Source organism: Osmia lignaria, chromosome 7 (assembly GCF_051020975.1).
Source record: "Osmia lignaria lignaria isolate PbOS001 chromosome 7, iyOsmLign1, whole genome shotgun sequence".
Taxonomy (NCBI): domain Eukaryota; kingdom Metazoa; phylum Arthropoda; class Insecta; order Hymenoptera; family Megachilidae; genus Osmia; species Osmia lignaria.
Window position 1 is genome coordinate 6,930,392 of NC_135038.1, and position 26,634 is coordinate 6,957,025.

At 31.5% G+C, this 26,634-nt stretch overlaps 3 protein-coding genes and 1 long non-coding RNA gene across 7 annotated transcripts in view; 2 read left to right on the plus strand and 2 right to left on the minus strand.

Annotated features, from left to right (window-relative positions):
- Window positions 1-98: 98 nt before the first annotated feature.
- On the plus strand, window positions 99-9,252 carry sl (small wing phospholipase C gamma 1). The gene is made up of 19 exons (XM_034324416.2): window positions 99-242; window positions 850-1,045; window positions 1,953-2,102; window positions 2,165-2,303; window positions 2,378-2,540; window positions 2,636-2,949; window positions 3,032-3,238; window positions 3,310-3,730; window positions 3,800-4,111; window positions 4,195-4,376; window positions 4,455-4,632; window positions 4,703-4,768; window positions 4,831-5,022; window positions 5,101-5,322; window positions 5,411-5,617; window positions 5,674-6,055; window positions 6,123-6,262; window positions 6,343-6,450; window positions 6,533-9,252. The coding sequence occupies exons 1-19, from the start codon at window positions 216-218 to the stop codon at window positions 6,551-6,553; spliced, it is 3,627 nt and encodes a 1,208-aa protein (XP_034180307.1). The 5' UTR covers window positions 99-215; the 3' UTR covers window positions 6,554-9,252.
- Window positions 8,501-10,323, minus strand: Fer2LCH (ferritin 2 light chain). The gene is made up of 4 exons (XM_034324439.2): window positions 10,177-10,323; window positions 9,432-9,540; window positions 9,072-9,349; window positions 8,501-8,991 (listed from the first exon to the last, which is right to left on the minus strand). Exons 2-4 carry the CDS (start codon window positions 9,532-9,534, stop codon window positions 8,701-8,703), a joined length of 672 nt encoding a protein of 223 aa, XP_034180330.1. The 5' UTR covers window positions 9,535-9,540; window positions 10,177-10,323; the 3' UTR covers window positions 8,501-8,700.
- A 59-nt stretch (window positions 10,324-10,382) lies between these two features.
- Fer1HCH (ferritin 1 heavy chain) lies at window positions 10,383-13,779 on the plus strand. The gene is made up of 5 exons (XM_034324440.2): window positions 10,383-10,634; window positions 12,647-12,765; window positions 12,850-13,011; window positions 13,354-13,494; window positions 13,578-13,779. The coding sequence occupies exons 1-5, from the start codon at window positions 10,565-10,567 to the stop codon at window positions 13,731-13,733; spliced, it is 648 nt and encodes a 215-aa protein (XP_034180331.1). The 5' UTR covers window positions 10,383-10,564; the 3' UTR covers window positions 13,734-13,779.
- Window positions 13,780-19,064: 5,285 nt separating this feature from the next.
- Window positions 19,065-26,634, minus strand: part of LOC117604300 (uncharacterized) — a 104,968-nt gene continuing 97,398 nt past the window's right edge. For 2 of the 4 annotated variants that reach the window (XR_004581413.2, XR_004581409.2), the window contains one exon: window positions 19,654-20,122. This is a non-coding gene — a long non-coding RNA (uncharacterized LOC117604300). Of the gene's footprint in view, window positions 19,432-19,653; window positions 20,123-26,634 lie in introns of those variants that run through there. The other 2 variants (XR_004581412.2, XR_004581411.2) reach the window with 2 other exon arrangements.

Here is a 26,634-nt window from a genome sequence, read left to right on the forward strand (position 1 = left end):
GCTAGATCTTTAAGCGTGTAATAAATGATAAGCAAGATACGAGCACGTATAACAGATAAATGATAAATAACATTAAATATATCATGCTTCTCACTTTATAGATTATTCTAAACAAGATATAATTATATCTGCTTTAAAATTACATTTTGTTAAACATTTATACTGTTAACATATTAAAAAATCGTTTCCCAATATTTTAATTTATTTATTAATACATGTATAATGTTCATATGAGTTCCATGGTAGGTTATGTTTATATTATTTAATACAAAAACAGATTGTATAGCAGAAAAAACAATTATTACTCTTACATTACATATGTTTTTGTAACTTAAAAACAAGAATAAAAACACTACACTTAAGTATTTTCTTTAAAGGAAAAATCAATGAGATATGAGAGACAATAATTTATTTATATAGAAAAATATGCATATTGTAAATAGCTTAATAATTAATAATAACTAATTTTATTGAATACAATTGTACAGTATTACAATTGTTACAATGATTGAAACAATTAACATTTTGTGTATATAATTATTAGTCGTATATTGAAAAATAAGATTTAAGAATTATACATTGACTTCATGAAACCACATATAAAATTATGTATGTAGTTATATATGTAAATGATTTGTGTTGATGTAAATGGTATACAGAACATCTTTATAAGATGTATATGGTAGTCCTAATATAACTTTGAACCTGAAACTATATTTATCTAATGAAAAGAATTAATGAAGAAGCTTAAATTTCTTCTAATTTTTTAATTTTATATTAGTACATAAGATTTTTGTGAAGTCTTTACCGAAATAATTTATTATAATAAAGCATATTCATTTCTTGTAGAATATACATAACATGTTAAACATGAATGGTATAATACCTGAAATGGAACAAATTATTAGTCAGCTAGAGAGGGGAACTGTGGTAACCAAATTTTTCTCAAGAAAAAGGCCTGAAAAAAAGACTCTCATGATAAGAAGAGAGACCAGACAGATTGTCTGGTCAAGAAGCGCAACATTTAGACCATTTGATGGCTCAGGTAAAAGTACTTTATTCTATAAACATAATTATAAGATGATTCATTACAGTCTAATAGTACTTTATGTTTCAAAGAAAACACATTTAACCAACATTAACTGGAATAAAAATGAAAATATTAGGAAATATATGTTTTTATATATTAACAAACAAGTTTTTATTACATTTGTATGTAAATTCAATAACAATGCAGTTGATATAAATTTCCACCTAACATTTTAGGCACACATATTGCATGGTTATGAAGATATATCTACAGCAAAAATGGGCAAAATATTATCTGAGGATACTAGTTATAGGTCAAAAACCTGAAGGAAAGGTCCTTGTGAATAATGTATATGGGTGAGTTTATAGTAATGGTACAACCTAAATCAATTAATGAATTGCATCTAACGGAACTTGTATATACATGTTTTATGTCTGATGTTTAAATAAATTATCTTTTTTTTCTGATATTTGACTAGTTTGACCATAGTAAAGTAAATGTTTATATATGTATCTTAGTGGACATTTCCTTCATTTTTGGTCTACAAACAAATGTGCCCATGGATACTGTTGATATATTGGATCAGCCCTATTGGATATCATGGGTATTTGATTAAAACTACAACTTTATAAGTGTTGTTTCACCTTAATTGTATATATTGGATTATGTATTAAGAAAAGAATTATTTTTTATATTTTTTTATTAAAATCTTTCAAAAGAAATGCAGTTTAATCTCCCATTCTTCCATAGTATTTAAAACAATATTTTTACACCTTATGTTAATACACAACACATTAAATATATGTACATAGTGTGTAATATATATATACATATTTGTAGTACCATATCATATGTTCATGTTAAATGCAGAACCATGCGCCTATATAAACTATATTAAAAAAGATCTTATTCCTGATTTTAGTTGAGATAAGAGAAATCAAAGAAATTAAAGTAGGAAAGCACTCTAAGGATTTTGAAAAATGGCCAGAAGATGCAAAAAGAATTGAAAATCTTAGGTGCTTTGTTGTATACTATGGTTCGGAATTTCGACTTAAAACTCTTTCTATTTCTGGTAAGTATATTTTTATATTGTTGTTCATTAAATAACTGTACTGTCTTATATATCGATTTTAGCTCTTAGTGAAAAGGAATGTGAACTCTGGGTAAAAGGATTACGTCGTTTAGTTCAAGATACTATAAAGGCTCCATATCCTTTACAAGTTGAAAGATGGCTAAGGAAAGAATTTTATGCTATGGAGAACTCGAGAGAAACGTACATTCTTAATTATTTAAATATACAGTTTTCCCTTTATTAAGTTCGAGTATTTAATTTCATATATTTTTCAGGGTTACTTTGAAAGATATGAAAGCATTTTTACCTAGAGTAAATTGTAAAATAGCAACGAATAAACTTAGGGAACTCTTTCAAGAAATAGATACGAGAAATAGGAATGAGCTTGGTTTTGACGATTTTGTTGTACTTTATCACAAACTTATGTTTGATCAAAACGTGAGTTCCTAATTTATTAATATCTTTAGTCGTTTATTTCTAATTTATAATATTTTTCTTTATAATTATAACATATTGTACTGTTACATTTGCAGAACCTTACAGACTGGAGTAGATTGCTTAATTATTCGAAAACTGGACAAATCGTTACTGTCCAAGATTTTCAAAACTTTTTATTAACTGAGGAACAAGATCCCTTAGGAAATAATGAAGTCGAGGTGTCATGTTTTATTAGAGATTATTTACAAGATCCTCAAAGAGACGTGCAAGAACCACACTTTACGTTTTCAGAATTTATCGATTACTTATTTTCAAAACAAAATTCTGTGTGGGATTCAAAATATTCTAGAATTTACCAAGATATGACTAAACCTTTGGCACATTATTGGATAGCTTCATCGCATAACACGTAAATATCATACCCTTTCTTCTCAGGTGTAAATATATTAAAATAAATACAAAATTTATAATTAAATAAAATATTATTACAGATATCTAATGGGTGACCAAATTAGCAGTGAAAGTAGTTGTCAAGCTTATGTTCGCGCTTTAAGAGCCGGGTGTAGATGTATAGAACTTGATTGCTGGGATGGACCAGATGGAATGCCATTTATTTTTCATGGTCATACACTTACTACAAAAATCAAATTCCTAGATGTCATCAAAACTATTAAAGAGCATGCTTTTGCTACTTCCGAGTAAGTATTTATTTCTTACTTCTTCGTTTCTTCGTTTCAAAAGTTTGGATATAAATGCATTTTTTATATAGCTATCCTGTAATTTTATCCATTGAGGATAATTGTACACTACCTCAGCAACGTAAAATGGCAATTACGATGCAAGAAGTATTTGGTGATATGTTATTAATTCAACCTGTAGATAAAAATGAAACTTCTTTACCGTCACCGCATGCATTAAGAAGAAAGATAATATTAAAACATAAAAAGTTACCCGATGGTGTTGATGAAACATCATTTCTTATTCGAAATGATGAAAACAGGCAAGAGATGGATCTTAGAAATACTGTTAAAAATGGTATTCTTTACCTGGAAGATCCTGTCGACAGAGAGTGGAATCCACATTTTTTTGTATTGACCCAACAAAAATTATTCTATACGGACACGTTTTCCAGAACACAAGAAACTGAACACGATGACGATGAAGAAGGTGCAATTCGGCGACCAACAGACGTATGTATAAACAATAAGTGTTTTAAATTCAATGGTATTTATTGAATTTTATTGTTGATTATAATGTAGGGAGTTCCAAATGATGAGCTACATTTTGGAGAGAAATGGTTTCATGGTAAATTAGCAAAAGGACGAGAAGAAGCGGAAGAGCTATTACGACGTTACTCCCATCTTGGTGATGGTACTTTTTTAGTTCGACAATGCGTTACATTTGTAGGAGATTATTGCCTTTCTTTTTGGCGCAAAGGCAAAGTAAATCATTGTCGTATTAAACTTAAACAAGAAATGGGTCAAACACAATATTACCTCATTGATACAAACTGTTTTGATAGTTTGTATAGTTTAATTACACATTATCGTAATCATCCTTTAAGGAGCCAAGTGAGTATAAACAATATTTAATGCGGTGATTAATTTCAGTGTCTGGTTTTCATTTTAATAGTTATTACAAATGTAATGAACAGGAATTTTTAATCACACTTCAAGAACCTGTACCACAACCAAATAAACATGAAGAAAAGGAATGGTGGCATGCAGACTGTACCCGGACTCTAGCTGAAGAAATGTTAAAACGAATTCCTTCGGATGGTGCATTTTTAGTGAGACCAAGTGAAAAAGAAAGCAATTCTTATGCTATATCTTTTAGGTAAAATATATTTAAGTATTGTTATACGAAATTGACAATACACTTCCTAATTGTAATTTTTTTTCTGCTTGATTCCAGGGCAGAGAAGAAAATAAAACATTGTAGAATTAAATTGGAAGGACGTCTATATACGATTGGAAGTATACAATTTGAAAGTTTGGTCGAATTAGTTAATTATTATGAAAGGCATCCACTATATAAAAAAATAAAATTGAGTCATCCGGTAAATCAAGATGTTATTAGGAGAATGGGATTGGTATGTAACATATTTTTTCAAGTATGTTTCATATTTTTAGGTTATTCAATCACGTTTTTTCTATGTTCAGGATGCAGATGACGGCTCAGTTTATGGTATTCCTGGTTATATGGATCCCACAAGTTTTGCGTCAAAAGTAAGTTTTACTAATAAAACCATTAAATGTATAGAATGTAATGGATTTGATCTCTTTTGAAGGTAACTGTAAAGGCTATCTACGATTATAAAGCAAGAAGAGATGATGAGTTAACGTTAGTTAAACACGCTATAATAACAAACGTACATCGGCAAAGCGGAGGTTGGTGGCGAGGAGATTATGGCGGTAAAAAACAACATTGGTTTCCTGCTAGTTATGTGGAAGAAATAGAACCACAGGATAACCAAGGAGATGTTAGTTTATTTCTATTTCATTTATGTTTCTCTGGTTCATTATTTATTTAATATTATTGTTTTAATTTTTGTTTTCAGTCAACTGATTCTATGATGTTTGGTAGCCTACAAAAAGGATCATTGGATATTATGGGTGCTGTTGTTGAATTAAGAGTAGGTGGTAGACCTGGATTAGAATGGATATTGAGAATACAAAATCCTAGCATGTGTTCAGTATTCGAAGTAGCGACTTCTTCGAAAGATACAGCACTCGAATGGATGTCCAGCATTAAAGAAACTGCACAAAATGCTAGTGTTAGGGTAAACATATAAAGCTTTTTACTTTTTTAAAACCATTCGAAAGTAAGTATATTACAAAAATCAATTATATTTTTATTACTTTATTTAGGAAAATCAACATAAAGAAATGGAACGTGCATGGAGAATAGCAAAAGAAATGTCAAATTTAATAGTTTATTGTAGATCTGTTGCATTTAATTTAGAAAGAGTAAGAACTAAAGGTTTTATATTTAATGAGATGAGTAGCTTTCCCGAAACGAAAGCTGAGAAACTGATGTGTCAACAAGAAAATAAATTTTTCATAAAATATCATCAGGTAAAATTACATCCGTAAAAAGAATTTGCAATGGACTTATGGTTTTGCTTTCATAGGTTCAATTCAGCAGAGTATATCCAAAAGGACAACGTATTGATTCATCAAATTATAATCCCGTGCCAATGTGGAATGCTGGTTGTCAAATGGTAGCGTTAAATTATCAAACTGGAGATAAATCAATGCAACTTAATCAAGCAAAATTTAAAGAGAATGGCAATTGTGGTTATATTTTGAAACCCGACTTTATGTTTCGAGATGATTTTAATCCTTTCGATAAAAATTGCTTATACGGAGTAGAGTCTCTTAAATTTAATATAAAAGTTATCGGTGCTAGGCATTTAATTAGAGCGGGTAGGGGTATAGCTAGTCCTTTTGTTGAAATTGAAATTATAGGAGCAGATTTTGATTCTGGTACAAAGTTAACAACAAAAACGATACGTAAGTAAAACAGTATTATACATTTAACTATTTTGACGCATGTATAATAATTTCATTTAAATTATAGCTGATAATGGATTTAATCCCATGTGGAACGAATCTTGTGAATTCGAAGTTTTAAACTCATACTTCGCGTTCATACGATTTGTAGTGCAGGATGAAGATATGTTTGGTGATAGTAATTTTATTGGACAAGCAACGTTTCCTGTATGTAACAAACAAAAAATTATTACTTCAAAATTATTAATTGAATATTTTATTTCAAATCTATATATCTCAACATCTAGGTTCGGTGTTTGCGATCAGGATATAGGAGTGTTCCATTAAAAAATAATTTTAGCGAAGATCTTGAACTTGCATCGTTATTAATACATCTTCGGATGACATCTTCAGAAGTAAATACAAAATTTAATTATCCTTCTTTTCTAATATTTTTTAAATACATGTATACTTTAATATTATGAATCGCTATTCCAGAATCATCCGCATAGTTTATAAAACCAGTATTGAATTATGCACAAGCTTATAAATGTTTAAAGAATTTTAAAATTGCGTGAAGGTAAGAATTAATACTTCTTCAAAAAGTGTGATTTATATGTTTAGTGTAAATATCACTAGATGAAATATTTCGTTCAGGATCTTAAGTAAAATATTGTTATAGAAGACTGGTTATTTACAAAAATTATACTTCACAAATTAAAATTGGTGGTTACAGAAAAAAATATGCTCATCTTTGTAACCTAATTATATAGGTGATTTAGGGATTTAATGTTATACATAATATAAAAAAGAAATCATTACAGTATTAAATAGTAGAGGAATGGTTAGAAAAGAAGTTCAATATAAAAAATGCAATAATTTCTTATAAAAAGTAACATGTTACAAGGATATAGTAATATGTTTAATCAAATCATTGTAAATAACATATAAAACATGCTTTTATTATGCTACTAGGTATCTTGATTTATTTGAATCATTCATATCAAAAGAATGAATTATATCTTTTGAAAAAATTAATGTGATTTCGCACAATTATCTTTAAATGTTTAATGTAGAAATTAACATATCTTTACATATCTTTAACTTTTAAAGTATATCTTTATTAAAATTATATTTGTATTTTTTCTTTTATTTCGACAAAAATAAATTAGAACAATAAGACTATACACATTATATTTTAGACTGAACTAACACGCATAATACGCTTCCAGTTTTTTCAATTAAAAAAATATTTTCACGTTGATAGTATTTATTTATTATTTCAAAGACAATGACCTTAGTTCATGAAAGATTAAGAAATGTTCAGAGGCTGATTGTTAAACAATATAAATATATTTAAATTGTCTTTGACATAAGACTATAAAATTAATTTTATGTAAAACAAGGGATGTGTTTAAAGGCGTCATGAATTTACGTACTAACTAACAAGAATATTTTTTTCATATAAAAGTGATATATATTTCATTAAATTTTTTTATAATTATTATTCATACATTTTTTACAGTCAGAAATAGGTTTATTATAAGTTACTTGTTTAAAATAAATAGATAAAAGTTATAGTGTTTGATATAACTTTATACATCACATTAGGCACATTACTTATTGTTTCCAATGTAATAAATTTAACATTTTAAGAAATACAGTTTAATTTATTGTGACAAATGTTAACAAATTAATTAAATGCAGTAGTATTTTATAGTTGGAGAACAATACCTAGCCAATGTGCCTTCAATGAATAATTGATAACATAAGTACATTAAATAATGATGTTCAGTTCCCAAAATTACATGCATAATTTAAACCAGGGATTTAGAACCAATATTATTATGATTTAAATAACAAACATTTATTGCAAACTTAACTTTTACACAAATTAATTATACAAATAACTAATACGTCCCCTTTTAAATTTGCTCTGTGGAAACATAATATGCTAGTATAAATGTTATACCGATATTTTTGCATTTCCATTTCTGTAAGGTTTACGGAGATATAACCGAAAAATTACCGCTATTTTGTATTCTGGTTTAAGTCCCTGATTAAAACATAAAATATTGTTAGTACCGGGAACATATGAGAAACAATATGGATATATGTTAGATACATAGTTAGATGTAATGTACACAGTCAGAGCACACAAATAAAAAATAAATAAAAAATATGTTGATATACTTATTTATTGTACATTTTTATACATTTTACAAAAACGTGTAAGATTAGGTATGAAATCTGCTTAATGCTAAGTTGAACTTTAGTTTCAAAGAAGAAAAACATTCTGTTCAATAAGGTCAGATAACTTTAGTTTATCCAATAGAAACTGTAACTTTTTTCCTTTTTTTTTCGTAATTGTTTTACAAATTAACTAGTAACATGAAATCTCTTAATTTTATTTTAAGTAATAACTCACACTAATGATTCAATGTGAGAATTAAAAGAAATTATGAATAAAGTATATACTTTATTGAATGAAACATGTCAAAAAATTAACATATATATTTTTCATTAATTCTAAATGCAGATATCTGCCTAACTAAAACAGAAATATACTTTATAATGAAAGGAGCTTACTGATATAAAGAATTTTAATAGATACAATAAATGTGAAATTCTATTTCTTGTCTTTTGTAACTTTGTTTATAAGGTATTTATAGAGCTTTTTTAAGATATTCATCAAACAAAAATATAGAAACAGATGGATCGCGTTCGGTTAATAAGTTCTTCAAATCGGTTGTGTAGCCTGCTAAATCACGTACGCGTTCAGTGTGTGATTCCAAGAATTGTTCTTCAATGTAGTGAGCAATAGCAGCATCATGTTTGTTGTGAGGCAGTGCTTGAGAATGTATATGCATTGCTTCATCAGCAAGCTGCTTCTGAGTATCAAGTGCTTTAGCCAAGCTGGTAAGTTCATTCAATTCCAGCACTCTGCTCTCCTTTGTCTAAAAAAAAGCACAATATAATTTAGTACCTAAATTATGGTAAATACGAATATCTATGAAATTCTAAAAATATGAGTTACTTGTTTCTTGAAATGTGGCAACTGATTGAAGTTCATTCTACCACCCCGTTTAGCTATGTATTTGATTACATCAATCGCATCCTCCCACATTTTATCAGAATATTTACGATATAATGCTTTAAATCCTTCACGCTGATCTTCATAATTTCCAAAATAACTAGACATTAATAAAAACTCAAAACTAGACTCAATATTAGCATTTGCATAAGATTGAAGTTCAGCTTGAAGTGCCTCAATAGCTCCATATTTTGCATTACAATTTGGTATTACTGCACCATCTAAAAATTCAAATAACAGGTAATTAGCCATAGATTTGAATAAATAATATGTTCATATTTCAACAGAAATATTAAATTTTACCATTTGGTGTGGGTCTTGTGCTGCAAGCTCCTTCAACATCAGTATAGCAAAATTCAGCAGATGCTGCTGCCAAAAGAACAGACAATACTCCAAAGAACAACATTTTTTTCTGAAATTTCAGACAATTAAAATATTAATAATAATTATGTTTTACATTAAAAGTACAATTAAAATGTGACAATTCTTCAAACTTGTATAATGTAAAATTTAACATTACATACAAGTGTATACAATAACTATGCTTTTAAATTTTAATATGTAAGATTTAAAAAACTAGAAAATTTAAATATTCCATTATACATAATTATACAATTATACAATATTACTATGCAAAACAAATTTTATGTTACAACAAGAATATAATTATCAGTAATGATTATTACAGTAAAAATGAACAATGAAAGTAGATATGCGATAGACCAGAAAACACTGGTAATGAGTAAAAATTAACACTGATATACTAATAACCTAAGATCCAAAATAAATGGGGAATTCAGTATAATCAGTAAACGTCATAGTCTATATCAGGAAAAATTCATGCTGTCTGTAGATATCAGATATTGCACAGTACCATTCTCGTCACTACAATGAAATGCGCAGTATCTTGAGTATGAAACTAAAAAAATAAAAATGGATGCAGAACTATCAGTTGCGCTATCATACTAACTTTATCTCTCATTTATATTTTAATACAATTAATATTACATCATATTACTATAAAATTTTCATTATCTATATTACATACCTATTCGAACGATGTGCTCGTTGAAAAGGAAGCAACGTGAATACTCTCGCTTCGACGTTCTTCCAACAATGAACATTGAACAACACCGTTCGTTGGTAGTTTTCTCAGAGTCATAGTCAGCTGATAGGTAGAACGCATGCGTAAAAGAAAGGGAATAGAAACTTCCAGTTACTCCCCGTCGATTAAAATACGAATGGTACGCATTTGTTGGTCAATTATTAAATGATCGATGGCCGTACATCGCGTTTAGTTCACGCACGTTCTCTTATCAAACTTTACAATAAAGGCATCCTTCTATACCAGTGCGTATAAAGGTTGCTTCCGAAACAGACAAATAACAAGTATAGTCGCGATTTTGTAAAATTATAGCTTGACAAAATAATCAACGATGAAGCTGATTTACGTCTTTCTCGTCGCTTTCCTTTGCATCAGCGGATCATTAGGAGATGGACTTAAATGTAAGTTTATCATTTATTTGTAATATTTCAACTATATTTTGATAATATTTTATATGAAAACATTAAGTGAGGTTAACGTGTTTCCTGATAGATCCCTTTGTCCTGTATACTTTCCATTTCCAAGAAGAAATTGTCCTTGAAAAGACCATTTTGAATATTCTGAAAATTTAACAATTGTGCAGGTATGGTATTTTTGTTAATGTGGATATCTTTAAATTATATCTTTCAACTATTTATATTATATTATGTATATTCTGTGTGTACTATATTGTTTATGTTCTTCATATTTCAGTAAATGTGCAGTTACTATGTGCACTTTAAAAAGTAGCAGTGGAATTTGTAACTTTGATGACCTTAATAGCAAATGTTAGTGACCTATTGTTGTAAACATCGTTAAAGTTTCCTCCATATTGCTTTGATGCAATAATGTATTCCATCTACGTAATCTTTATAAAGACCATTATATTTTATTCACAAATTCAGTTTTTTGGAGATACTTTCATTGATTTTTCTCAATTACTTTATGCATTATTATCTTTTGTATTGTTTAATTGACTTGATAACAGATATTTTAAAAATATATTAGTCATACTATGATTTCATAGTTTTCCTTGTGTGATTCCCCTTTATAAAATTAATCTGAAATTTGTCATTCTGGAAAATGCACAATGATTAACAATATGATGCAATCTCTATAATGATGTCATTATTGAATTTCATTGTTCATGTAATCATATTTTATTGCTTATCTCTTTGTACTTTATTATATATCATTGTATTTTGAGATGAATGTTTTAAATTATTTAACAGTATTTCTATCTACAAAAACATCATACTTTAAGTATCAAAGCACTTGATTGATTCTTAGATTTTATCAACTTTTCTACTTTTTGTTTTGCCAGAGTTAATCAGCTTAACAAATGTATAGCTTATATATTATATGGCATATCTATTTTGTTTTTTGCCTAATTAGAAATTATTGCTTTATATTTATCAGGGCATATTTCATACAAAAATGCTATGAAAAGTCTGATGTTATAATTACTATTTTATATGAATAATATAGATAAAAAACAAAATTATGATATTTTGTATATAGTCATAGTTGTTTTTATTTTATTTTAGGTAATTAGATAAGAACTTCATTTTGTATTTCATACAAACTTTATAGATGGTAACTGTAAAAAAAAATGTATCTTCACATTTGCTACAATTTAGTTTACATTATTTCATGGTATTAATTAACAATATTATATTATTTCTATATTTGTTACAATTCATTTTGCTTCATTTTATATCTTACTAAAAATAAATTAGAATATTGGAAGCTACAGATCTATACTTCAAAATAAATTAGAAATTATTTCACATGAACTAGCATGAATCTGAAGTGTGTTAATTATTGGTCATTGTTGACAATCTTATTTGTGTAGCGATAACATTTGATAAGCTTAAGTGACAATGCAAACGTATTGATTTCTGTCTGTTCTAAAGTCCACATTAAATATGAGTGTGTTGTACGTTCTTCTGAGAAGTCTGATAATTTAATCAAAACTACTTTATATCATTGGTTTCCTGTCCCATTGTCACAAAACAGCTTTTGTTTGAATTTCAAATTGTAAAGTTAATATAATGTATTTTTCACATCAGTTCCTGTTTACTTTAATATTATTACCCTATGTATTAAAGGGTTAATGATTTATATTAATATGTATTTTGAAAAAATGAATGCATAAACCAAAATTACATATACGTAATTGCATATTACTGTAAAAGAATTAAAGATAACACAAAGTATAAACTGTTTATGAGTGATAATGATAATCAAAATAATCTGAAGAGATACATGTTTTTGTAATTATGAAAGATATGGGAGTATCTTATCTACAGTGACACATTTTCATTGTAGCTAATAAGTTGTGATAATCACTTTATTACTTAGCAATAGTTTTAACAGCTCTTTAAAATATGATTTCACACATAATCTGATACATTGTCAATTTATGTTTTAGGTACACTGAAACCTGCTGATGTACCAAAAGCATGGTTGGACATGGTTGAACCATGTACAAAAATTTTGGAATCACAGGTCAAAACTGAAATTGAAGCTGCTATGACTTACCTCGCAATGGTAATCATAATTATTATTGCTGTATTATAGTAATATTTTTATTATGAAAAAAGTTATATTTATGTACATTATGTTTCTTATTAGGGTGCCCATTTTGCTCGTGATTCAGTGAATCGTCCTGGATTCAGCAAATTTTTCTTCGAGTCTGCCAATGAAGAAAGAGAACATGCAATAAAAATTATTGAATACTTATTAATGCGTGGTCAATTAACAAACGATGTTAGCAAACTTTTGAAATTCCCATTGGTATGTACTTAAAATTATTTTAATACAATTTTATTTTGAGTTTAATTAATAATTCGCTTTAATTCAACGAAGGTCGAAGGCCAACAGTTAAATTATCGCAAAGAGGATAATGTTTCTTCTCCAGGAATTGATTCGAGCACAGCTCGATAAAGTTGATAAGATAAACGTAACAAGAGGAAGTAATATAATCATAACAAGTCCAGCTTGGTTCAAGTTAATTTCTGAGAAGGAAACACTACCTTCCCCGCGATAATTCAACTGCAGCCTCCAAAACTTGAATGAATTAAAACAAGCACTTCTGTACTTGTTAGAGATTTGTAAAGATGAAAATATTATATTTAGTTGCCATTGCGTGAAGACTGGACAAGTGGTCTTGAAGCTCTTACAGAAGCTCTTAATTTAGAAGCCCGAGTTACTCGTAATATTCGTGAAATCATCATCACATGTGAAAATCCGAAACCCAGCCATTTCAATGACTATCATGTAAGTTACATCAAGAAGTTGTTCATAACTGTGGTAATTAATATTTTAATTTTATTGTATCTTATTAAATTCTTTAATTTCAGCTGGTAGATTACTTTACTGGAGAGTTTTTGGATGAGCAATACAAAGGTCAACGAGACCTTGCTGGAAAAGTTTCAACTTTGGGTAAAATGATGGCAACACACGGAGCATTAGGAGAATTCTTATTTGATAAGAAACTTTTGAACGCTGAAGTTTAGTTTGTATTGTCATCAATATTATTTCAACAAATTTATATGAAATAATGGCCATATTTAGGTTAAACAATATAGTTTAGTTTGGTTTAATCTTAAGTGGATATAAAAAAAAGATATGAATTTTGTTTTACATAGAATATTTTTCTAAATATGGTCTGTAATATAGATATACAAGCCCTGTTTACAAATGTTTGTTAAACTATAATAAATATATTACTCTTACCAAATAAATAAATATTTTAAGATTCATATAAAAAATGCATATTATTCAGTCTACCTTTGTATTAAGTTGCACAAGAAATTTATAATATATAGGTATATTATGATATTCGGTAATTAAAATTTCCGAAAATCGCGACTTTTCATCTAAGAATCGAATTAGTCACTTTGGGGTCCCTGAAACCCCGGATGCTATAATGTCGGTATACAGTCTCGTTGGTGCTTTGGGGTCCCTGACATCCCAGATGGCAACAGGTCGGTATGTAGAGAGCGCCACGCATATGTACCTGGGGTCCCTGATACCCCATATGACATCAGGTCGGTATGTAGAGTGCGCCACTCGTATGTACCTCGGGGTCCCTGACACCCCATATGATAGCCGGTCGGTAATCTACATGAACTAACCGGAAGGAATAATAAAATATGATTATTTTTAATTTTTCTTAGGATATTTCGTTTGTAAATCGTTTATGATTGATTGTGAATCTATTTTTAACGTTTGTTGCAAATTAGTTCTTTTGTAATTAGCAATTTTATATCACCCATAATGTGAGCCGAAACTTCTCAGTAATTTTTTATAATAAACAAATTTTGTGATAACTGATAACTGTAATTGATTGGAAATCGTTTGTGATTTACAAATATATCATTTCCATTGTTTATGAGTGAATAATTTCTTAATTATTTACAAGTACGTTTTATAATAAATAATTGTAGTGTGCATGCGCTACTGATCCGGTCGTACCCATCACTACCTCGAACAAGCGAGTTTCACGATTTGTTCGTTTTTAGGTCTTATATTTCGCTAGATCCGGTCGTACCCATCACTTTTCCGAACAAGTGAGTTTCACGATTTGTTCGTTTTTAGGTCTTATATATCGCTATTTGCTTCGGGGTCCTTGATACCCCGGTGGCATAATATCTGTATCCAGTGTCACCGGTACCTCGGGGTCTCAGATACCCCGAATGCCGTAGTGTCGGTAAGCAAAGAGTGTCATCGGTGCTTCGGGGTTCCTGACACCCCAAGATGATATCACGGTATGCAGAAGATAGTCACTTGTGCTTCGGGGTCCCTGGCACCCCAGGATAATATCAGGTCCGTATGAAGAGGGCACAACCAGTATAATTTTTTCCTAGAGTTTATTTAATTTACTTAATTTATTTTTTTTTGCTTATTAAATAAACTCATCGAAGGGGAATAACATTTATGATTATATCCCTCTTTTGGGTCTCAGCTGAGGACCCCATTTATTTTACTTTTTCCAGTTATTTATATAATTTTATCCCTCATTATAGGCCAAGGCCATCTCAGTATCCCTTACATCGCTGCAGTCCTTCCATCCCAGCATTCCTTCCATTCCTGCAACCCTTAAATACCCCGTTTTTTTTTTTTTTTTTATTAACGTGGTGGAAATCTTCAGAAAGACACCTTCAGCCCCCCTGGGGAGGGGCCGGAGGTAGTGTGGGATTTTTACCCACTAAAACCACCACGGTGGCCTGCACTAGGGCGGTAGGGAGGGTCCTTTGACCCTCCGCCATGTGCCAAACTCCGCCGACATCGGGGGCCACACCCGATGCCGGCACTCCTCGGGCCGCGTGCAGTGGAGACCGGGGCCCCAGCCCCGGACCCCCACGGAATTCCTTTACATCCCTCGTTCCGTTACATCTTTGCATCCCTTACATCCCTACATTCTTATCATCCCTTAAATCCCTGCATTCTTATCATCCCTACATTCTTTTCATCCTTACGTTCTTTTCATACCTACACTCTTTTCATCCCTACATTGTTTTCATCCCTACATTCTTTTCATCCCTTCATTCTTTTCATCCTTACGCTCTTTTCATACCTACACTCTTTTCATCCCTACATTCTTTTCATCCCTACATTCTTCTCATCCCTACATTGTTTTCATCTCTACATTCTTTTCATTCCTACATTGTTTTCATCCCTATATTCCTTTCATCCCTACATTCCTTTCTTCCCTACATTCTTTTCATCCCTACATTCCTTACATCTCTGCATCCCTTATAATAAATATATTATAAAGACTGCTTCGAGTAAAGGTAAGAAAAGGTAAGTTAGTTAGCAAAAATTTCGAAAAACAGCGCCCCCTAGCGGCAAAAATGCGAACTAAAATCTCGATGTCGAATCAGCGCCACCTGGTTTCGGAAAAAGGAACTAAACCAGGCACCATTTTTGGCCCTCTGGCGGCAAAAATGTGAACTAAAATTTCGATGTCGAATCAGCGCCATCTGGTTTCGAAAAAAGGAACTAAACCTTGCTCAATTTTTGGCCCTCTGGCGGCAAAAATGTGAACTAAAATTTCGACATCGAATCAGAGCCATCTGGTGGCGAAAAAAGGAACTAAATTTGTATAAAATCGCAGGCCTTATAGCCGCAAAAATTTCAAATTAATGTCTGGGATGTATGGAATGCAGGAATATAAGTGATACAGGGATGTAAAGGATACAGGCATGTAAGGGATGCAGGGATGTAAGGGATGTAAGGGATGTTGGGATATAAAGAAGGCAGGAATGTGAGGAATGCAGAGATGTAAGGGATGTAAAGATGTGAGGAATGCAGGGATGTAAGGGAAGCAGAGATGTAAGGGATGAAGAGATGTAAGGAATGTAGGGATGAACAGAATGCAGGGATGTAAGGGATGCAGAGATGTAAGGAATGTCGGGATGTAAGGAATAAAGATATGTAAGGAATGTAGGGATATAAGGGATGAAGCGATGTAAGGAATGTAGGGATGAAAAGAATGCAAACTCCTCCTAAGGAGTTTATTCAATAAGCTAAGAAGATAATTACAGCAAATTAAATGAACGCAGAAAATAAAATAAGGGTATATGTATGCCTTTAGCTACCTACATGAAGCTAGCCGGAAGGAATAAGAGAAAGAAAAGGAACTCGGTTTACAATTCATTCGTTGAATAGAGAATGTTATTTTAACTTATAAAATTATTTGAAACTATGCAATTTTAATATAAGAATTTTTCTGTTGGGAGAAACGAAGAGAACAAATGACATATTTGGCGAATAGTAACAGTTTCAACGCGAAGAGGTTGATGTATGAGCAACTGCAGCAAATTTAATAACGAAAGAATGTTTCCGATTTTTCTAAAAAGAAATGTTCCATTCAACGTCAGCAGTGAGTGATTCGGTTTTAATTCACATACCATGCATCTTCGTACTTTTCATTCTACAATTTTTAACTTCAAGACTATGTTGTCGAGTAGCGTTACTTGCGAAATTGAGCTAACTATAAATTGACAGTGGTACAAATGGGTAGAAAGGAGGTGTTTCAAAATGGCAAGAAATAACGCTAACTAAAAATGTGGTGCGTTAAAGAACAAAAAATAAAAAATTTACTTAAATTTGTTTAGGAATTTCCAAATTTGGTAAGATCAATTTCATAAAAAAAAAGCCTAGAAATTATACTAAACTAACAATTTTTGCTTCTTATATTCTTTACAGTTTACAAATAAATAGTATTACATTCATCCTAATTATAAACTATAATAATACACTGATATTAAAAACATCATAAAATCCTTGGTATAAAATAATAAATTAAAAATAATAAATAAGACAAAATCAGGACATTCCTTTATTTTGTCCTTCATTTAAGAAGGAAACGAGATCTCCAACCCAAGAAATTAATTTACGTTAATTGAATCACCAAGATCACAGAGTGCAATGAATAAAGTACTCAATTACGTGGTATGGCACATGCTAAGCAGGAAAACAAGAAGAAATAAGTTATAGGTGTTCGTTAGAAGAACGTGGTGTCACTTGTAAACTTCATTAGCCGAGAAAAATGCGTTACCCCAATAAAGTATATTATGTTACCACTATATTTTCTGTTCCATCGTTAATCACTGACTTCGGGAACGGTTACCTTGCGTCAAGATTTATGACTAAAACAGCGAGAGCACACGATTTCCTCGTCTACCATCTTGCAAATTATACTTTAATCATAAAACATGAAAAACCTTTGCATAAAACATCGGTGATAGATAATATTATTAATAAACTATACGTGATTTCTTTCAATAATTCCGTTAATCTTCATTTCATAGGAATATGCATGAGAATCATCAAATCTTAATAACACGTCATGCTTCAGATTTGATTATTGTTTGTTATAATTTGCAGGCAGCCATTTTGTATTGAGAATTTTAATGACATATTTAGATAATCATATTCTTCGATCTTTGAGCTTTAAATTGATGTATCACAAGTGCTATTTTGAGAAACTTTTATGTCATGAAATTCTGTTAGATTTTATATTTCAACATGTCTGACTAATCACTTACTTATACTACTTGCGATAACTACTTATTTACTAACACGACTTCAGGGCATAAAAGTATCTCAAAATAGTACATATGATGTATCAATTAAAAGCTTAAAGACTAAGGAAAGTGACTATATAAAGGATTCGTCAATATTTTTAATTATTATTATACACGACTGCATTTGAGCCATGTTCTTAATAGAACTGTATTGTCATCTTATTCTCATTTTCATCTCATTTTTCGCGTGAAAATTTTCCTCCCCAAAGCATCTGATATGGTCTTTTAAGGCGAGAGATACCATATGTAGAGAAGAGGTAAGAGGGAAGGAAAACGGTCGACGCGAACCATGCGGGACATGATAAATCTTTCGAATATCTCTTTTCTCCGATTGCCCGTGTAACATCGCCATCGAGCAAGCACGAAGTGCTACCATATTACTTCGTTTCGCTCGACATGCTCCTTTCCTTGGTGCGTTTTAAAAGAAACAGAGTCGTTACCTCTACGAGCTGAGAGATCTTTTTACACTCCGAAGAGTTATCGCGTGTCAGCGTAATAGATATTACATTTTTAAAATTCTATTTACACCCCAATTGATCCCGATCGATCACTCAGGCCGGAGTTTAAGAAAAATTACAACTATGTTGAAGCGTTTAACTTTTGCTGCAATAATAATTTTTTTGAATTTTTTTGACATATTAAAAATGATTGTTAGAATAATTTAATAAAGCAAAAACCTAATTATTTCAATAATCCATAAATGAACAAAAAGAAAGATATTTTAAATTTACGTAAATTTATGCAAATGTGAATTAAAAAATTAGCCAACCGAATACCTGTACTTTTTAAATTCTTTATCCTCGACCTTAGATCTATACACAAGGGAACTTATCCTCGCAAGATGTTCGTGTAACATCCTGTTGGATGAAAGGAAGTGTGGGAAACTGATGTATTATCAAACACATATCCTCTTATTCAGTTGGTCTGTTACAACCCTCTGGGCAGCCAACATTTCGTTTTAGGATTCCAAAGGTGGCTCACACCCTAATGCTTGTAGAGTGGTGTCCACCCTCCGGTGGTCAACTCGAGAATAAACTGTAGGATTCGGAGTAGTAGTGGTTTCAGGGACGATGGTGGGTGAACAAATACGTTGTTAAGTTCTATGGGGAATTGGTGGTGGCTGTAACAATAGCACAGGGATTAATTAAATGTTTAATAGAATACCTGATTCAATATCTTCATAATAAACAATATTTCAAAAGAAAATAAAGTATTGAAATGACAGGTGTAGATAAAATTAATTAAAATACAAGCCAGGCTATCACAGCATTCATATCACAATGATCTAATTCTTAATTAAAAATATTTTAACGAAAGTGATTTTTATTTAGTGTATTTTCTATTCAAAATTCTTTTAACTTATATGAATGTGATTAAAATTTGCAATTCAGATTACCAATGGCTTAATCAGACCGTCAGACCGATAATATGACTGAGCTACTTTCCTTATATTGTTTTTACAATAGGCGGCATTGCAACGAGACAATTCATTTTTCGTCATAAATTTCACTCAACGTTGATAAATCTTCGAACTTTCAATCCGGTGATTAAAGTTTTCACGCGAAAATGATCGGTTATTAATGTCCTCTTCGTGAAGTTTTTGCGCAATCCGCCCTCTAGAGTCATCTATTTTAGTTCATTCGTCATCCAACACCAAGAAAACTCTGTTACCTTGCCTTGTGTACGCGTTTTGTTACGAACACAACGTTGCTTCTTACGAAACGACGACTTTTTCTGATAAATGTGCCCGACGAATGGTAAAGAACACGTCTACCCTTCATTCTTCAGCTTCTCCACTTACCCCAGTGCAACTGAAGAAAATAAAAATTCGCCTATTAGGGAACGTTGAGACATTCCCGTGACACTCTGTTCAATGTTGTGTTTCAGACGGCAGAATGCAATTTTGTTCTTTCCTTCGTTGTAAGAAATGTAACCTACATTTCATGATTATAAAGTGAGATTATTGTACAGTACGACCGAAGAGTAGCTGAATTAATAAGGAGAAACGATTTATTTGCATTCGAATTTGAAGCGTTGCAAGTCCTATGCACTCAATTTTAACGCGTTGCATTTCCTATGTACCCAAATTCGATGCGTTGCAATTCCTATGCACTCGAATTTGAGGCGTTGCAACTCCTATGCAATTACATTTGACGCGTTGTAACATCTATGCACTCGAGTTCGAGGCGTTGCAATTTTTATGCATTCGAATTCGACGCATTGCACTTCCTATGCGCTCAAATTTGAGGCCTTGCAATTCCTATGCACCCATATTCGACGCATTGTAATTTCTATGCACTCGAATTTGAGGCGTCTTAATTCCTATGCAGTCGAATTTGTGGCTTGTAATTTCTATGCAATTGAATTTGACGCGTTGCAATTTTTATGCACTCGAATCCAACGCATTGCAATCTCCAATAACAATATAAATTTTGAAGAGTAAAACAATCTGTGCAAACTTTCAAAAATATCCGCAGAAGTACTCGCTTATATGACACATATTTGCCCATCGTTACCAGAAATGATAACATTCTCTAAAATATAGGAGATCAATATTGAAGGTAGAGAAATCTTTTAAAAATCCATCATGGAAGAAAAATATAGACACACAGGTGATCCTTAAAGGCAGCCAAGAGACAAGAACGTGATAACGCACGATCTTGATTTATGACCGTAACTTATAGAACTCTTACCAGATAACGATCCACTTTTTCATTCAGTATGTACCATGAAAAACGTCCGTATGAATATTCGATTGCGTAGAATGTCGTAGAAGGGATTCTTGAAATCGCGCCACTTTAAATTAAACTCGAGCTCCCATGAAATTTACAAGATATATATTGTTTTAAATTTCATTTTATACTGGGCATGGTTCAGATTTACATTCACACCGAATCAAAGTGCAAATGAATATACAGGGTTCTCTATTCAACTCGTACATTTTAGATATTTCGGTTGCTTTTGACAATAAGAAAAATGTCAAAGGGGAATGTAATTTATTATCGAGGGAAGAATATTATGAGCAAAAGAATTCCTTTTCAAAATCATACAGAATTATCTGCAAATGCATATGCACTTCTAAGTGCATCGTTGCACCTACAAGAAAAGTGCAGTCGTAAAAGAATCGTAATTTTCTGAATATTTTAAATAAATATCCAAATCGTATTTCACTTTTAAAACGATAGGTATGTTCATTGAACCCAACTTTATATTCATTTTTCTACAAGAAAAAATTTCAGCCTGCAAACTATTGCAAAAACACTCGGGAAACTCGGTTAGTCGAACGTTGGTAAGTAAGTGGCGAAGAAACTGTAGGAAAAGTACTTCCATTTCTTTCGTCAAATCTTGCGAGAGATTAATCGAAAATTTTCTCTTCGAGTTTCGCCTAGATACGAAGGTCGGCTGGCAATCTGACGAAGAAGAAACGTCTTCCACGATTTAACATCGACCAAGGTATATCATCGAAGACGCGGCAAAGCCTTTTAGGGCTGTCAAATTATGGAGACCCGACCTGAATTCACGATGCAACACGTTTTTTGGCGATGCTACGTAAAATAAAAGGCTCGCCACTATATAGCGTTCACTTTTAAGTGTCACGTCCTGCCCGTGACACTCGACTAGCAAGTTGAAAGGCAAAGCGGCGAACTTAGCTGTCGAACTTCATCGATGACCTGGTTCAGAGGGTTTTTAATGAAAGTGCCTAGGTGATTGAAAGTTTCCTTTGATTTATAGCCAACTGTATAGAAAGATAATTGTTTACTGAGTGTATGGACTGTCGATTTTTCTGAGAAACGATGTTTTTACCTATCTTTCAGAAAAATTGATTAGTCTGTGAAATAATTAACGCATTGTAATTTCAATGCACTCGAATGCAACGCATTGCAATTCGTATGCAACTAAATGCAACGCATTGCAATTCTTATCCACTCAAATTTGAGGCATTGCATTTCTTATGCACTTAAATTCGAGGCGTTGCAATTATTATGCACTTAAATTTGAAGCGTTGCAGTTTCTATGCATCCAAATTCGACGCGATGCAATTTTTATGCACTGAAGTTTTACTCATTGCAACTTGTATGCAATGAAATTCAACGCGATGCAACTTTTATACACTGACATTCGAGACGTTGCAATTCCTATGCACTCAAATCCGACGTGATGCAATTACTACCCGTTCCTACAACCCATGTCCATTTTCACTTCAATCTCTTAACCCTTTGCCCTACAACATCGTGTCACACTCATGACGCAACTTACAGTTCAAATGTGTTCAATTTGGTTGAATTTTGAGCTTAATTCTAATTATAAATCGTTTCACCTTTCCTTATTTATTTTAAAATTCAAGCAATAAATGAAACGATTAAGTAACTTTCTACGTGTCTTTTAGCCAAGAAAATTTATTGAAAAACATAGTACACAGAAATAAATATTGGATATTATTTTTGGAAAGTTATTAAATATTTCAACGACAGTTGAATTATGGAAAAGTTTATGATAGACAAGTAGAAAATTATATTGTTAAAAAGCTTTCCCGCGATGCACGTAGTTCGTTACTGAGGTGCAAGATGTCGCAGAAATGCAGTAGCTTATCCACTGATTCTACAATACGTCTAATAGAAAAAACAATATTTATTAAAAGATTATTGTAAAATACTTGAAATAGTTACAATTGCAAAATAATGGCATACAGAATAAACAGAATATAAACTAAAATAGACGAAATTTATTTATATTTGAAACTAGAAATACTGAAGTCTCTAACATTTCAAATCATTTTCATTTACAAACTTTTGCAATAAGAATTTCCTCTATTAATATTAAGAAAGAAATATTCAAATAATTCTTTGAAAAATTAATTCTTACTGAAAATTATTTCTAAATGACGTATCATGAATAAATTCTCAAAATATTAATTAACAAAATGCACGAGTAAGATACTAAGTTTCGCTTTAAACGTTTTAGATTACAGATTAGCCTATGGCAATTCGTGTTCGGTAGTCTCCATCCCTGACACCCTCATTCCCTGCCAGCATTCAGGTTAATTAGCGTTCTGTTGTGGTGCTGTTACGACGCCTCTCTAACGTCTCAAGCATGGAGACGGTGGTAATATCGGGTAATCGATAATATCGAGAATATTCAGGTAATAATCGTCGATAGTAAGCGGCTTCGTCAGAAGAAACAAACATTTGTTCGTCAGCGATAATCTGAGGTATTCTGACATGAAGAATTGCTGAATCAACGATATTTAATTGGATGGAAAAAATTGCTTTCAAAAATATTCCCATTCAATCTCCACTCTTTTTTATCAAACAATTTTCACGGATATTTCGCTATGACATTCATATGAATTTTTTAAAAATATTATAAATAAAAATATAATCTGGTGATAACGAGTTATATTGAAAATATTCTCAATATTTTGATTTAAATGTATTACATTTCAGTGCTATCAAAAGATTTTAATAAACGTTTTAATATACTATTTGTATAACATTTTGTTGCAATATTTAATGTGGAAAACACATGAAAAATTATTCAATCAATTATTTGATCAACCGAATAAATATTTCCACTGCTAATTTTAATGTTGTTAGAAATTTGTATAATATTTAAGACACTTATATAAGAAAATTAATTGATAAATTGTTGATATTGAATTTAGTAAATACGAAAGACATTTTAAACCGCTTTTACCTGTATAAATGCTACTATTTTTCTGATTGCAAAATAAGACTCAAAAAACTTACGTATGCATATGTGTGACACCCATCAATGTTTCGCGTAAGCTTCAAAATCAACGTAAAACATGTATTGACGCAACGTCTGAACGTCAGCAAACAATGAGGGCTCAAGTCGTGCATTAAAACAAAACAAAACCACCCCTTTTCATGGTTTTCATTTGTAGGAAAAGAGGACAAAATTTTATCGTAACAATAAATGGAAAGTTCTTTTTTATCGAAATGGACGGATTTCTTTTATTGGAACACAATTTGGTTTCAATGGTTTTCAGGTGAAATTAAATTTCACAATAGATTTGTAAAAAATGCCAGAAAATTTGTACAAATCAATGTGCATCAATTGTGCTGAACCTGTTAAATAATTTCTATCTGTTTTTATAAGCAAACAATTTTTACGAATATTGGGAAAATGCATCTTTCATTTTGTTTGTTGAAGGAAATGGTTGAAAATTCAAAATAAAATTTGTGAAGTTAACACCGTTGATGAAATAAACAAGGTGTTGACTAGAAAATGAAATAACACAATTCGCAAACAACACTTTGGAGAAATTACTACACTCGGTTTATTACATTCAACTAACTCGCTCATCTCTTATCTTTTACGAGCTCGTTTTAGATAAGGTACGCTAATAAACAAAATATGAGCGTCTTTAAAAGAATAGTTTACTTAAAAGGAAGGTATTAACGATTTTCACTTGAATTTAATGTGTTGCAATTCTTATGCACTTAAATTCGATGCACTGCAATTCTTATGCATTTGAATTCGATGCACTGCAATTGCTATGCATTCGAATTCAACGCACTGCAATTCTTATGCACTCAAATTCGACGCATTGCACTTCCTATGCACTCGAATTCGATGCGTTGCAATTTCTATGCATTTGAATTCCATCTATTGCAATTCCTATGCATTCAAAAGAATTATTTACCATCTTTTCTACCTTTCTAAGGGCAACCATTCAATTGAACGTAGACGAAGGGATCCCCGACAAAACGTGATGGAAAACGTTGTCTAATTGATGCTCGATTTCCCACGTAACCGCATTCATCGAAAAGGCTGTCCCTGTTTTTCAAGAACAGGTCACAGACTCACGTATCCGCACTCGTGTACGAATCGTGGAACGAAGTAGAAAGATCGTCACGGGAGAAGAACAAAAGGGAGGTTTGAGCAGCGTAGCGTTAAGGAGTATCGGCAAGTGCTAAGCACGCCACTCGGAAGCTGTTAACGACAAAGCGGTTCTGAAATCGTTGATTCTTTCGAGGTAGACTCGCGAGCGCATCGGTAATGAGAACAATAGAATCAAGTACACCGGTTTGCAACTTACGACCCGTAAAATGTTGCGAAAGAAAAATCGAGAAGTTTTCGAACGAGATTCCTAAACGTTTCCACAAACGTTAAATTTTATTTTAAAAACAATTTGATTGAAAATATTTATTGCAACGTTCAAATGTTAACTAACTCAAATTTCCAAGAACAATATAAAATTTAGAAAGTAAAAATAAAAATGATACCACAAATTTAATATAAATAATCAAAACTTGAGACAAGAAAGAGCGATTTTGATTAGTATTAATATTATGTTCATAATGTAAAAAGTGCAATTAAAAGTTTACATTAAAAAGTTAAGTAACGCTGTTTCCAGCAAATGCTGTGCAGTAATTACAATGTAATTTCGTGTGTTAAACGTTTCGAACAATTCTGGTTAAATGCACGTTACCCGATTTAAGTATTGCGAGCAGTGGAATAATATGGGACACTTCGATATAGGAAGAATAAAATATGAAAGTCTGTAGGAGAACGGCTTGAAACCGAATTGGAGCACCGAAAAGCTTTAAAAATTAATAACAAAAATGCCGCAATTTGCCGCACAGATACCGCACTCTCTGATACCTCGAACCTTTTGAAGATGAATCACTCTAGGCTTCAAGAACATTCTGCATCTGTATAATTGAAATACAATTCTTGCCTTTCATTGTTTTATTCTCGAAAACAGATGCAATTCGATCGATAAAAGGATTAATATAAACAAATATAGAATACCACGTGCATGTAAATTAAAACTGATTGAAAAATTATTACAATGAATTTTGTGTATAACCCAAAGAATATTAATTGGCAAGATAATTATAAAATCAGTTCATCCTTTACCTTATTATAATTAAAACAGTCTATCATAAATTAATAAACTATCAGATGATATCTGATAGTTAAAAAATCGATGCATCTAATCGAAAAATTTTTCAAAAAACAAATAATAGGACAATGGGTTGAATTCCAAGGATCAAGATCAATGAGAATATATATCTCATTTCTGTTCCTGGGTTGTTGCTCTCTTCGCGTCGTCCAGGTAGCAGTGGGGAGCGCGGATCACGACGGTTCGCCATTCTAAGAAAGGATTGGAAACGGAGCCAGGCACAAAGGAGAATCGGAGCATCGAGGTGTTAAGAGGACTCAGGGAAGACGATATCCTCCCGCATACGGTTCTCTGTTGACTGAAGCGACTTAAGTCAACGCGGCGCTCACCTACGCTCCGGCACGCTACCTTCTCCTCCATGAACGGAGGATGAGAAAGCAGCGATGAGGG